This window comes from Octopus bimaculoides, chromosome 7, assembly GCF_001194135.2.
Source record: "Octopus bimaculoides isolate UCB-OBI-ISO-001 chromosome 7, ASM119413v2, whole genome shotgun sequence".
Classification (NCBI taxonomy): Eukaryota; Metazoa; Mollusca; class Cephalopoda; order Octopoda; family Octopodidae; genus Octopus; species Octopus bimaculoides.
In genome coordinates this window covers 15,236,421-15,249,904 of record NC_068987.1, presented here as the reverse complement: position 1 = coordinate 15,249,904, position 13,484 = coordinate 15,236,421, and the positions used below count along the sequence as shown (strand labels likewise).

Below are 13,484 nucleotides of genomic sequence, written 5' to 3'. Positions count from 1 at the left end.
GGTAAAGGTTACAGTTTTTTTTTCTTTTTGCGTTTAGCTGTTATTTCTAGCATATCAAGTTTCCCTCAGTGTCTAATCCCAATGTGCACCTTTTTTAAAATTTATTTACGTTGTTTAGAAAATAAAAATTATTTTGTTCACAAAATTTAATTAAAAGAAAAAAAATGTATGAAGTTAACAAAAACAGATAGTGTGTTATTTTTATTCCTTCTACCTATCTACGTTGTTTAGAAAAGAAAAAAGTAATTTAAAAAAAATTATTTAGTTTGTTTAAAAGAAATTATTTACTAATTTGCATACGCGCGCGCGCACACATGTATTCATGCGCCCGCGCGCACTTTTCGTAGGATCGACCACTCACGACTAGCTAGCGCGTTCGGGTCCGCTCTGCTTGAGTAGTACCTAATTACACTCTATAGTTTTAAAAACAGCAGGACGCATAAGATAATGTGATCCTAGATACACTATCATTAAAAAAAGAACGTAAATTTAAAAAAAAATAACAAGACGAAAGACATTTAAGGAATGTTTTGATGGTAGGTATACCTGATGGTCTGGGGGTTAAAGAAAATAAACGTCATTCAACAAGCTAGAAATATGAGTCAAATGTTCATCAGACTGCACCCTACCGTCTTGGAAGGGGTACACAATTTGAGTAGTGTTAATCTTGTCCAAAGTAGGGACGGGACGCATACGTCAGGAATGCCTTTGTTAGGGAGTCCGTCCGGTCATAAAATAACATGGACCAAACAGCACTAACCTAAGAATAATAGAGATGATGACAATTAGTCAATAACTTGCCTTATACAAAACAAAAATGTTCGTACAATACCTCAAAAACAGCTACGTTTGTATAAATCATACAACAATTTACAAATCATATATAAATCGCTTGAAAAAAAAATTAAAAGAAATTAATACGAATGCCTCAGCTACTGTCAAAGCCTGTAAATCTATCGTGAATTTCTCGCATGTTTTATTTAATATATCCTTTGTACAATAGGCATAGGAGCCTGGAATTTTGGGGAAGTGGGTTAACCGATTATATCAACACCAGGTAGTTATTTCATCGACTCCGAAAGGATGAAAGGAAAAGCTGATCTCGGCAGAATATGAAATCAGAAATCGGATGGACAGGCGAATCGAAAGTAGAGGCAATACTAGCTGCATGTTTGAATGAATCTATCTATATGGAACAAGGAGGAATAGGGGTTTGTAGGTTAGCCAAGGGAGATCAATCTAATTTACAAATTAGATAACGCAAACAGGAAAATAGAACTCGTATACATACATATTAATAACCGGGAACAGTGTGGCTCAAGGACAGAGTTTCGTGCACTGAAATTTATCAAACTATCTAATTTGTAAATTAGATATAACTGTGTAGACTTCAAGTTACCTCCCGGTAATCTGGAATTATTACACAAGTGAGTTGGTTTTAAGTTTCGTGATTTTGTCTTCTCATTGAACCGCCTGACTTTAAAAAAAAAATTTATAAGGGACTGTCATAAACTAGTTCAAAGAAGGCTTTTATTCAAACTTTATTCTGCTCGCCGTCTAATCCGTTAAACACGAATATCCAATGATTACGACGTGTTGTTTTATATTAGGCAAAGACAGTATCCATATATAAACATCATTCGACGCTATGCCACATTTTCGTACTATTATTTACGATTGTAGAGAGGAATTAACGATAGGATAATTCAGAACAGGGACCATTCTAAACATTTTAATAACATTTGTTTCTAATACATACACAAGGCCTGGTTTTGGGGGTTGGAGGCCAGCCGAGTACATCCCCCCTCACCCACTAATTGAGTGGTACTTTATTTTATCAATCTTGGAAGGAAGAATGATCAAGTTGACCTCGACAGTATTTGAACTCAATGTCAAGAGCTAGAACAAATACTGCAAAGCATATTTGCCTTATTGAGTAGAAAAGTGAGTGATGTAGGTGTCGAATATACGTTGTTTATAACCTAATATTTCGGTGTAACTATTTTCGTCAAATGAGATGCAACTTTTGAGAATATTTGTGATGTAAATGCTGATTTCTAATACAAAGCCACGGAACAGATTATAGGGACCGGGTATAATCGATTAAATAGACTCACCACTACTTTAGGCTTCAAGTGTATGATACAAACATTCAATGTTATAACCGGCTGATAGACTTTATGCGAGTAAAAAGCCTACAAAATAAAACTTATATTTTGAAATACCAATACACGCTCTGCCAACATCAGATCAGGTTGTAAAATTACACCATATATACACAGCGTGAAGAATAAGTGAAGAAATTAACAATGGGATGTGACTTCTACTGAATTCAGTAAAGCTTTCTTTTTCTAATATATATTTTGATGTCTAAAATACAGCTGTTTAAGCCGATTTTTTATTTTGGCGCTTCTTTAGAAGTGCACCTCTCCAAGAAAATGGCGATTACTTGTTAAAAAATTACGAAAATGGTAAATATATCCAAAATAAATGAAGCATGCCAAAAATTAGGAAGATTCATCTAATTTTAAATATTTTACAACAAAAAAATATTATACGGAAAACGGGCACTCGCGAATATAAACAAACGTGTCAGACGATAATTTATTTTTATCAGTCAGATATTATTAATGATACAAGCGGCCCGACAATATCGTCTGCGAATTGTAAGAAGACCATTTCACAACCTTTTTCTTAAAAATAGTCAGTTAATAACTGATATATACTATTATGTCAAATTTTGTGACTGAACGGGAAATATCACATCATAAAATGGGCAAAGCAAAAGCGAGTCCACACCACCTAACCCTAACCAGTGAGCGCATTAAAAAAATCTGATTAAAAACTATCAAGAATTTGGAAACTTTATTGTCGGGCCCCTCCTATCATAATTCTGAAATAATACTATTTACATTGTGATTCAACTTTTTTTTTTTTTTTTCAGGCTTAACTGTAAACTAATAATTGGGGGATATTTTTCTGAAAGTATGTTAATAGCTGTTCTTTAAACAATTTATCTTTTTTTACAGAAACCCACATTCGGCTACGGAGATTCTGAATCTTTTCTTTTTCTTTTTGGAAAATTAAAATAAAATAAAAATTGCCTACTTAAATACAGAGGTCCGGATGCATCTACGTAACGATAGGTTTTTACTGTGAATATTCGTTATGGTTAGTTTTAGGTTTAGGGTTACGTAGATGTGTCGGAACTTTTTATTTAATGACAAATAGAGACAATACAGGTAAAAAAATCTTTTAGCGTGAAAGCATCTGTATATTATTATTTAATACAGGCAATATAGATAAAGAAATACTGAGAAAGTGGGCAAAATTACGGTATGAGTACCGTTACTGTCAAACTGGAGCACGTGCTTTTGTTTACATTTGAAGAAGAAGATCGTCGGTTTCCTTAAAATATCTTTATATATGTGAGGTGGGGGGAAGGGTTTTCTTTTCAAGTCGGCGAAAAACCGAGACAGAGAGAACGTGATTGGAACGGGGAAGTTCTTTTGAAGTTGGCGTTCCGTCTGTGTGTGTGTGTGTGCTACAATTTTGTTCCTGCTGCTAACTTTTTCTTTCTCTCGGTTTATGTTTGGTAAATTTTCAGATTAACACCTGCACTATTTTCACTAGGATGTTAGGGTTAGGGTTTTAGGGTTAGGTTTTAGGGTTAAGGAATTCCGTCCGTAACCCTAAAACTAACCCTAAAACCCTAACCCTGACTCTAAAACCATAACCCTAACACCCTAGTGAAGATCGTGCAGGTGTTAATCTGAAAATTTACCTAATTTTTTTTATGTTAGTTGGCAATTTTATGATCAGATTCATAGATACGTTTTATTAATTTTTTTTCGTTTATATTATTTGTTTCGAAATGTATTATATAAATACAGGCCTGTAATTCAATTCTTCCTAAAGCCATAAATGAAACTCTGGGCATTTACCATGAAAGAGTTGGCCACACCATCCACAACATTCTGGACATGAGAAAGCTTTCCACAAAATGGGTGCCGAAATGCCTGAATGTGATTTTGAACCAGTTTGCAGCAGGAGAGGCTGTTTTTATGGTTCATTTAGTCACCATGGATGAAACTTAGCTTGATCATTATGATCCCTAGACCAAGCAGCAATCAATGGAGTGGTGCCACAATAGTTTACCACGTCGCAAGTTTTGAACCCAGAAGTCAACTAGAAAAATTCTGGTTTCAGTGTTCTGATACAAAGACGGAGTTCTCCTCATAAAATACTGGCCAAAGGGTTGTACCTATAACACAGAATACTACATGTCTCTGTTGGATGAACAACAGGATGTTTTGAAGCAGAAACGCCATGGAAAGCTGAGCTGTGGTGCCTTGTTTTTGCAGGACAATGTACCAGCACACACAGTACATGAAACTCTACAGAAAATTGGCTTCAAATTGGTAGACCACCTACCTTACTCTCCTGATGTGGCCCCCTCTGACATCTCAAGGGAACGAAATTTGACTCTGATTTGAAGGTCATTGCTGCTACAGAGACCTGGTTGGAGGCCCAACCTTCCGAGTTCTTTTACAGGACTTGGGAAAACTGAAGGACTGCTGCAATGAGTGCATAAATCTGAGAGGGGAATACATTGAATAAAATCATAATTAACTGATTCTCTTGTATCTCATTTTACCCAAAGCCAGGAACTTTTCAGCACCCACTTGTGTGTGTGTATTTATATATACAACATGCATATTATTATTATTATTATTATTCGGTGGCACGTGTAAGGACATTCGAGCGAGATCGTTGCCAGTGCCGCTGGACTGGCTCCCGTGCAGGTGGTACGTAAAAGACACCATTTTGAGCGTGGCCGTTGCCAGTACCGCCTGACTGGCCTTCGTGCAGGTGGCATGTAAAAGCACCCACTACACTCTCAGAGTGGTTGGTGTTAGGAAGGGCATCTAGCTGTAGAAACTCTGCTAAATCAGATTGGAACCTGGTGTAGCCATCTGGTTCACCAGTTCTCAGTCAAATCGTCCAACCCATGCTCACATGGAAAGCAGGCGTTAAACGATGATGATGATTATTATTATTATTAAGGTCGTGAGCATGCTGAATTGCTTGCACATCAAGCAAAATGCTTAGTAGCATTTCATTTATCTTTACATCTTGATTTCAAATTCCATCAAGGAATTAGGGTCAATGAAATAGGTACCCGTATAGGACTGTGGGTTAATATAATTGAGTACCCACTTTCCACACAGTTTCAGGCCTTGTGCCTGTAATAGAAACGATTTTTTTTATTTATTTGTTGTTGATTCATTCTTTCTGTTTTATTTTGAAGATCTATTACTATGTTGAAGTCAGTGTTCTTCCATGGAAAGACAGCAAGAATACATCACTTATGGAATTATGGAGCAATAAAACCAGTAATATACAATGGTATCTAGTAACAACAATATTTTTTACTTATTTACTTATATCTTTGGCGATATATTGTGTTTGAGAAAACCTGTCAAGCCAAGGGAGATTGTAGTCATGGCTGATGCCAGTGTTACATAACTGGCACCCATGTCGATGGCTCGTAAAATGCACCCATTACATTCTTGGAGTGGTTAGTATTAGGAAGGGCATCCAGCTGTAGAAACCATGCCAAATCAGACTGGAACCTGTTGTAGCTCTCCAGCTTACCAGTTTTTAGTCAAACCGTCCAACCCATGGCAGCATATATATATATATGAGGCAGGTACTGAAAAGTATCTGGCATTAAGGGTATCATGAAAGGCCTGGTTGGAGGCCCAACCTTCTAAGTTCTTTCACAGGGCTTAGAAAAACTGAAGGACTGCTGCAATAAGTGTATGAATCTGAGAGGAGAATACTTTAAATAAAATCATAATTAACTGATCCTCTTCGGTTTTCTGTTACCCAAAGCCAGAAATTTTTCAGCACCCCCTTAATATATATATGTAACCAGCTTTATGAGCCTATGACTTCAGACCAATCTTTGATCATCATCATCCTTTAACGTCCTTTTCATATACTGGTATGGGTTGAATGGTTCAACCATATCTGGCAAACTGGAGAGCTGCACCAGGTTCCAGTATCATTTGGCTTGGTTTCTACAGCTGGATGCCCTTCCTTATGCTAACCATTTTACAGCAGTGGTGCTTTTTATGTGGCATTGATACAAGACTCTTGCAGGCCAAAGCTCTTCATCAGGGGGAGCGACGTTAACACTTCTGCTGTGGAGGACATTTCTTCTTGTATAAGTGGAAGCATTGCCATGTAGTTAAGAAATTCACTTTACAATTATGTGATTCCAGATTTGATCCTTCTGCAAGGTGCTCTGGGTAAATGTTTTCTGTAATAGTGTTGGGTTTAACCATGCCTCATAAATAAAACTGAGTGAACGACTATCAGATGTACTGTACCTATTCTTGGGTGGTAGAATCTATCACCTAGTTTAACATGATCACCTGGACTCTAGGTGTCATTAGTGTTGTCCACTTTGTTGCAAGCATTTGAACTAAGTCTGTGATTCTAAAACTCAGTGCTAGTATAGTATCTGGTCTACCAGGGTGTCAAACATGGTTATCTATCTTATCTTTCAGATAGTTCAGAAATGAAAAAACTTTAGATATTTCAGAGATCATTTTTTTTTTCAGAATCATAGTTTTAGCATCTAACTATGATCACTCAATGGCCTGAGTGTGTACTCCGGACACTGGATCCACATAATGTCGTTGATGGTTCACTGTCAGATGGTGATAACCTATGGCATTTAAATTATTATAAGCGGGCCACTCATCTGAATGAATTAGTGAACCTTTTTCACATTCTCTCTCAATAATTGGGATCAGACTATTCCCGTCATACCATTCCACACAAAAGCATCGTCAGTCTGAGCTTTGTTTGAGACCGAAAACCTATGGCCGATCAAGTCTACATCCATGGTTCCTTTCGTTTTGTTGTTCTGCATTACTGTCTTCGAAGAGAGGAGCATTGTCACCATTCAGCAATCTTTCTCACTTGTATTTTTGTCGACCAGTAAATCTTGCTTCGTCGATCTGAATGGGATTATCGTTTGTTCCAACTATTTTCCCTTGTCGTTCATGATAAACTATGGCTCCACATACCTCGCGGCACATATTGAACCAATCAGTTATTGTATTTTTAGATTTTCCTGTTAGAGTCACTGCTGTAGTCAATGGTATATCCATGACAAAGAAAAATATTAGTTCTAAAATCTCACTCAGGCTAAGCTTGCAGTTTAATTTATTGTTCATATCCGTATAAGGGAAAAATTGGTTTTCTTTATTAACTGAACATTTAAGGTAGATAACACTGGCTATACTGTTTGACAACGTGGTAGACCGCATACTATACTAGCACTTAAGACTCAATATTTTGAAATGCTGTTGCCTACTGTAACAGTCCAGAGCTCATAGTGTCTTCTGAAGGCTTTTTCCATCCAGTCGCAAAGAAAGATTACAAAAATTAATAAAAGGCAATATCCTTTCTTTTCTGACTAATCTGTAAAAAAATATATGCATTTTTTTGAGATTTATTTCATTTTGTTTTGTAGGCTACCATCATTCTGCTGACTCTTTTTCTCTTCCTGAAAATGTTAGGCTCAAGTTCTCAAAATTATCTGGAGGGTCTGTTGATCTGACAAAAGATGAACAATCAGGGATTGCCCAAATTACTTTGAATCAACCTCAGTATAAAAATGCTTTCTCAGGTGAGTAGACACACTATTACTTTAATAATATTTTTTCTCAATATAAATGAAGTATTTTGTTGTGACAGTTGATAGAGCCTTGAACAATTGATATATCTGAAGAAGGTTGAATAGGAATTAAATTAAAACCTGGAGACCATTAATGAATCTTAATGGTTTCAAATTTTGGCACAAGACCAGCAACTTCGGGGAAGGAGGTAAGTCAATTACATTCACCCCAGTGTGCAACTGGTACTTATTTTATCGACCCCCCACCTCCACCAAAAAAAAAAGAACGAAAGGCAAAGTTGACCTCGGTGGAATTTGAACTCTGAACATAAAGACAGATGAAATGCCTCTAAGTATTTTACCTGGCATGTTAATGATTCTACCAGCATGTTGCCGTTTACTGATTCTTATTGTCAAGAATTTGGAACAAAATAAAACCAAAGACTTATTACATGGTAATGGTGATGAATGGGTCTCTGTTGTTTAACAATGAGAATTCAATTTTCAATCAACTGAATTAATGTGCAAGTGACTAAGTGCATGTCCACAGACATGTAAACCCTTAACATAACTCTCACATAGAATCAACATGATACAGTGTGTGACAGGGCTGATCCTTTTGAATTATAGACGCACTCCACCTGATGAGATTCTATGCTGTTTCTTGCAACCCAGTTTCACACACATAGTATGGGCAAGCATGAGGCTGTACAAAATGACATTCAGCCACAATGTAGAATTGAATCTAAAGCATCATAGATGTGAACTGAACTTATTAACCATTTGACCATAATGTACCTATTATATTGCTATACAATAAAGCTAGTAATCATCCTTTCTACTGTAGACACAAAGTTTGTGGGAAGGAACTAGTCAATTACATTGACCCCAGTGTTTGACTAGTACTTAATTTATCAACCCCAAAAGGATGAAAGGAAAAGTCGACCTTGGTGGAATTTGAACTCTCACAAAATCATGTCTCTAATAATGCACCACCACCACCACCAATAATAATAATAATAAGCTTTTCTACTACAATCACAAGGCCTGAAATTTGGGAGAGGGGACTAGCTGATTACATCAACCCAGTGTTATCATTGGTACTTAATTTATTGATCCCGAAAGGATGAAAGGTAAAGTCGACCTTGGTAAAATTTGAAAATAATAATGATGGATTAACCATTAAGCAATATAATCACATGCTTAGGGAGTCAAGGGAAGTAGCAGCACCTCAGGAATGGTGAATGGTTTACAGCATAAAAAAAAATCTCTTTAACCTTGCTAAAATAATGTTTGAAGTGTTTTATATGATCGGAAATATAATTTCGAAATGTTCATGGTGTCATATTGAGAAACTGGTCAAAGACTTTGCAATTATAAAAAGTAGGAGTAAACTTTTCAAATATAAATAAAGTGGAGGGATACAAAATAAGCATTTTTTTTTCTATCTTACTGTTAGTATTGATTCATTTAAAAATATAAAAATTGATTTTATGATTTCTCATTGTTTATTCTTTGAATTACATATATATAGGGTCACCAAAATCTTTTAAGGGCTCAATGAGTCTTAACCTGGCCCTGACTGGAGGCCCCCATTGTAGGGCTGGCCTAGGGTGCTGGCTCTGCATGTGTCTAAGATAAAACCAATATATGCTTGCAGTTTTTTTTTCTGTTATATGTATTTGTTTTCTTTTCTTTTAGGAAAGATGATGTTGGACCTGTTTGATGCCATTAATGAATTAGAAAACTGGAAATCTGGTAAAGGATTGCTGATGGCTGGAGCTGCGAATACATTCTGTTCTGGTGGTGATTTAAAGGCAGTTACAAATATGACTGATTCTGGTGAAGAAATGTCATCTTTGATGCAAAATGCCCTCACTAAACTCAGTAGACTTCCACTTATTAGTGTGGCATTAATTGAAGGAGTTGCTTTAGGAGGTGGTGCTGAGTTAACCACTGCCTGTGACTTTAGAATCATGGCACCAAAAGCAAAGATTGGATTTGTTCAAGTTCATATGGGCGTGATAACTGGCTGGGGTGGAGGGACTCGACTGGTCAAACTCATTGGACACACTTCTGCATTAGATTTATTTAGCACTGGAAAGATAATTAATTCCTCAACTGCACTGGCACTTGGTTTTGTTGACCATGTTGTCAAAGATGGTGAAAATGCAATAGAAGCAGCCAAGGAATGGTTGAGTAAGAGGTGTCGTGGTCACTCTTCTGTGACAAGGTCAATTAAATCAATGGTGAGCCATGCTGGTACAGAAGACGTTCAGTCATCTTTAAATCATGAAAGAAAACTTTTTTCAAAATTATGGGGAGGTCCTTTATTTCTAGAAGCTCTAAAGAAAAATATAAAACATAAATCTTAATTCATTTGAAAATACAATTGCAGCATGGAAGGTGTTTATAAGTCATTTAAAAATCACACAAAAACCGTTAGATTCACATACATATGTATGTGCATGCATGCATGCATACATACATACATACACACACACACACACTATGAACTAATTGTTATTTTATCAGTGAACAGGTCCCGGTTTCAGAGCGACGAAAATATTTTGACAAATTAAATTTATATGTTGAAGTGAATCTAATGGTTTTCATGTGTTTTTAAATGACTTATAAACATCTTCCATGCTGCAATTGTTTTTGTTTTAATACATGATCTTAGATCAGGTCACTTGCTATGCAAGTACGTCTCCGTAATATTTAAAAATAAGATTCTCTTTATTTCTTTTATTTTTATTCAGTTAATAGTTTCCAAATAGAAATTTTGTGAGATTAACTATTACATGTAAAACGAATGCTGTTAAAATAATTGGTTGTGAAATGTTTGTACTGAACATTCTAAGATTGTAAACATTGAAAATTGCCTTATTAAATGAATACATGATAGCTAACCTTAAGCACACTGCATTTTCTCTAGAATTGTTTCCCCTACCCTGTTACTACAGGGTAGAAAATTCATACTGTGACATGATGCACTTACGATGTGCTGAGGGTTAAAGAGAGTTTATTATACCTGTAAATAATGTAGAATATTTGAAATGGGTTGAAATGGAATGAAATTATTTGTGGAATATATTCTGAATAAATACAATTTGTATTTATGTATATAAAATTTCACGCATGCACACACACACACACACACACACACACACACATACATTCTCACTCTCTCTCTCTCTCTCTCTCTCACATATACACACTTTAAACTGTAAGTGGATCTCTGTGTGTATGTGTATATTGGGTTGTCAAATACATTCATTTGTTTTTTCCATTTTATTTTAATCATTATTTTTCTTCAGTGATTTTAACAAATCAGTCAATAATATACGTTTTCCAATGTTCATGAATTCTTCAAAACATTCCACTTGTTGCTTGATGGTAGAACTTACCAGATCATGAACTGAAGAATTCATTGAATCATGTTCTGTTTTTGTCCTGTGTCATTGTTGAATAAAATGTCTCACAGACTTTTGGAGAGTAACCGTAAAAAAATCGTAATCTGAAGGCACTTTATCAGAATACATTTCCTGCAGTATGTATGTATGTATATATATATATATATATATATATATATGAGGGGCACTGAAAAGTTCCTGCCTTTGGGTAAAAGAAAATACAGGAGGATCAGTTAATTATGACATCATTCAACATATTCCCCTCTAAGACTCACATACTCATTGCAGGGTTCCTTCAGTTTTCTAACCTCTGTAAAAGAACTCAGAAGGTTGGGCCTTCAACCAGGCCATTTGTGATACCCTTAAAGCCAGGAACTTTTCAGCAGCCTCTTGTGTATATGTGTGTGTGTGTGTATAAAATTAATATAAACACCAGTCTGCAATGTTTCACAAAAAAGGAGAATTATAATTGTCACTAAATGTGACTAGGGTGTCAAAAAACATTGCTAGAAATAAGGTCTAATGTGCTCTAATGCTGTAGTTAATGCACATGGATGAAAACATATACGCTAATTGTCAAAAAAATGCCAACCAAGAATTGTTAATATGTAGAATATATGTAGTTTTTTTTAATTGAAACTGAAGATTGCAATAGCATGAAACTCAGGTTGTAGCACAAACTTCTATTTCATTTTCAGTTAAAAAGAAAAGCATCCTTTACAACATGTATTGAGCACTCTTTTCTAATTAGTCTGATATAAAGTAATGTACACACACACGGCGAGCTTCTATATTGTTTCCATCTATCAAATTCACTCACAAGGCATTGGTTGGCCAAAAGCTGTATTAGAAACCCAAGATGCCATGCAGTAGGACTGAACCAGAAATCATGTGATTGTAAAGCAAACTTCTTAATCACACAGCCATGTCTACAACTACACCACACAATTATAAAGGAATTTAAAATTCCAGGTTTCTTTTAAAGAAGTGTTGTTTGAGTTTTCTAAATTTCATCTACTTTGTTGTTGGCCAGCCGAAGTTTGCATAGAAGATATTTGTCCAAGGTGTCTACATTTATATTTAGTGGCTAAACTACACATAGTTATCTAACTTATCAAAGTAATCTATACAATCATTGTTAGTTCCAAGTGGCTGCTTGACCTAAAAATTAAACTCAGCAAATATCTCTCGTATCTCATCCTGTTATCTTTAAAAAGAAGACGACACATTAAATAATATGGGACACATCTGATTTCTTCTCACACCTCAGGATAGCTATGAAAATATGCATATATAAAACTGGATGTTCCTGCTCCATTATTAGAAACATGTCAATATTATTTTTCTTAATAAGGAGGTGAGCTGGCAGATAGATCATTTCTGCACCAGGCAAAGTGCTTAGTAGCACCCATCTTTATGTTCGAAGTTCAAATTCCACTGAGGTTGACTTTGCCTTTCATCCTTTCAGGGTTGATTAAATAAGCATGGACAGTCTGTCACAAACTAAAGAAAGTCTGGAACTCCAAATTGCCCAGGCAAGCTGTTCATTGCACCTGTTGAATCAGTGCTATTATATCATAATGAAACATGGACACTGGTAAAGAAATGATCAAACAAGCTAAATGGATGCTGCACAAGGACGTTACAAATGGTTCTAAATGTGATATGACAGCAACATATGAAAAATAAATACCACTATGAAGACCGGCTGAAAGAGAGAAGATTGGGCAAAGATGGCTGCGACTATCTGGTCGTTGTGTGTGCCACCCTGAACTGGAAGCATCTAAATTAATCTTGTGGAACCCACTTCATGGTGATGTAAGCAGAGGAAAATATCATCACACTTACATCAGCCAGTGCTTGATAGCCATCTGAGGCCAAATCAAAGTGGATTTAGACCAGGGAGATCCACAACATTTCAAATCTTAGTCCTGAGGCATATCATAAGAGTTAAATCAAAACAGCTACCTGCCATTATAACCTTTGTGGACTTCAGCAAAGCATTTTGACAGCATCCATTGTTACAAAATGTTGAAGATCCTTTGAGCATAAGGCATTCCAAAAGAATGAGTTCTTGCCATTGCAAAGACCTATGAGAAGACCAGAGCTCATGTGCTGTCATCTGATGGAGAAATGAAATTCCTTCAGAATAGCTGTCCCATATATGTTGGAATTTGCCCAATTTTGTCAGGATTTTTTCTTTTTTTCATGCATGGCAAAACAATAAAGGGAAGCTTTTTAAAAACAAAAGTCTTAAAAATTCATGTCTTTTAAATGTTTATCCTTCCACCCCACTCCCACTCATCGTACTTTTGGAATAGCAACAACCACTAAAATGATATGTATTTTCTTTTTCATAATTTTCATCATTT

General features: G+C 35.8%; 2 protein-coding genes across 10 annotated transcripts in view; one reads left to right on the top strand and one right to left on the bottom strand.

Moving 5' to 3' along the window:
- LOC106867392 (fatty-acid amide hydrolase 1) overlaps window positions 1-2,248 on the bottom strand; it is a 29,639-nt gene extending 27,391 nt beyond the window's left edge. The window contains exon 1 of one of the 3 annotated variants that reach the window (XM_014912248.2): window positions 2,118-2,248. The gene's annotated coding sequence lies outside the window, so the exon portion shown is untranslated. Of the gene's footprint in view, window positions 1-546; window positions 737-1,291; window positions 1,422-2,117 lie in introns of those variants that run through there. The other 2 variants (XM_014912249.2, XM_014912252.2) reach the window with 2 other exon arrangements.
- The window catches only part of LOC106867393 (ethylmalonyl-CoA decarboxylase), a 14,333-nt gene extending 3,112 nt beyond the window's left edge, over window positions 1-11,221 (top strand). For 2 of the 7 annotated variants that reach the window (XM_052969273.1, XM_014912255.2), the window contains exons 2-4: window positions 5,312-5,409; window positions 7,553-7,708; window positions 9,398-11,221. In XM_052969273.1, coding sequence (XP_052825233.1) covers window positions 5,312-5,409; window positions 7,553-7,708; window positions 9,398-10,071 — 928 coding nt within the window. In that variant the 3' untranslated portion in view covers window positions 10,072-11,221. Of the gene's footprint in view, window positions 1-1,287; window positions 1,428-1,714; window positions 1,954-2,244; window positions 2,336-2,549; window positions 2,667-5,311; window positions 5,410-7,552; window positions 7,709-9,397 lie in introns of those variants that run through there. The other 5 variants (XM_014912253.2, XM_052969275.1, XM_014912254.2 and 2 more) reach the window with 5 other exon arrangements.
- The last annotated feature ends 2,263 nt before the right edge of the window (window positions 11,222-13,484 follow it).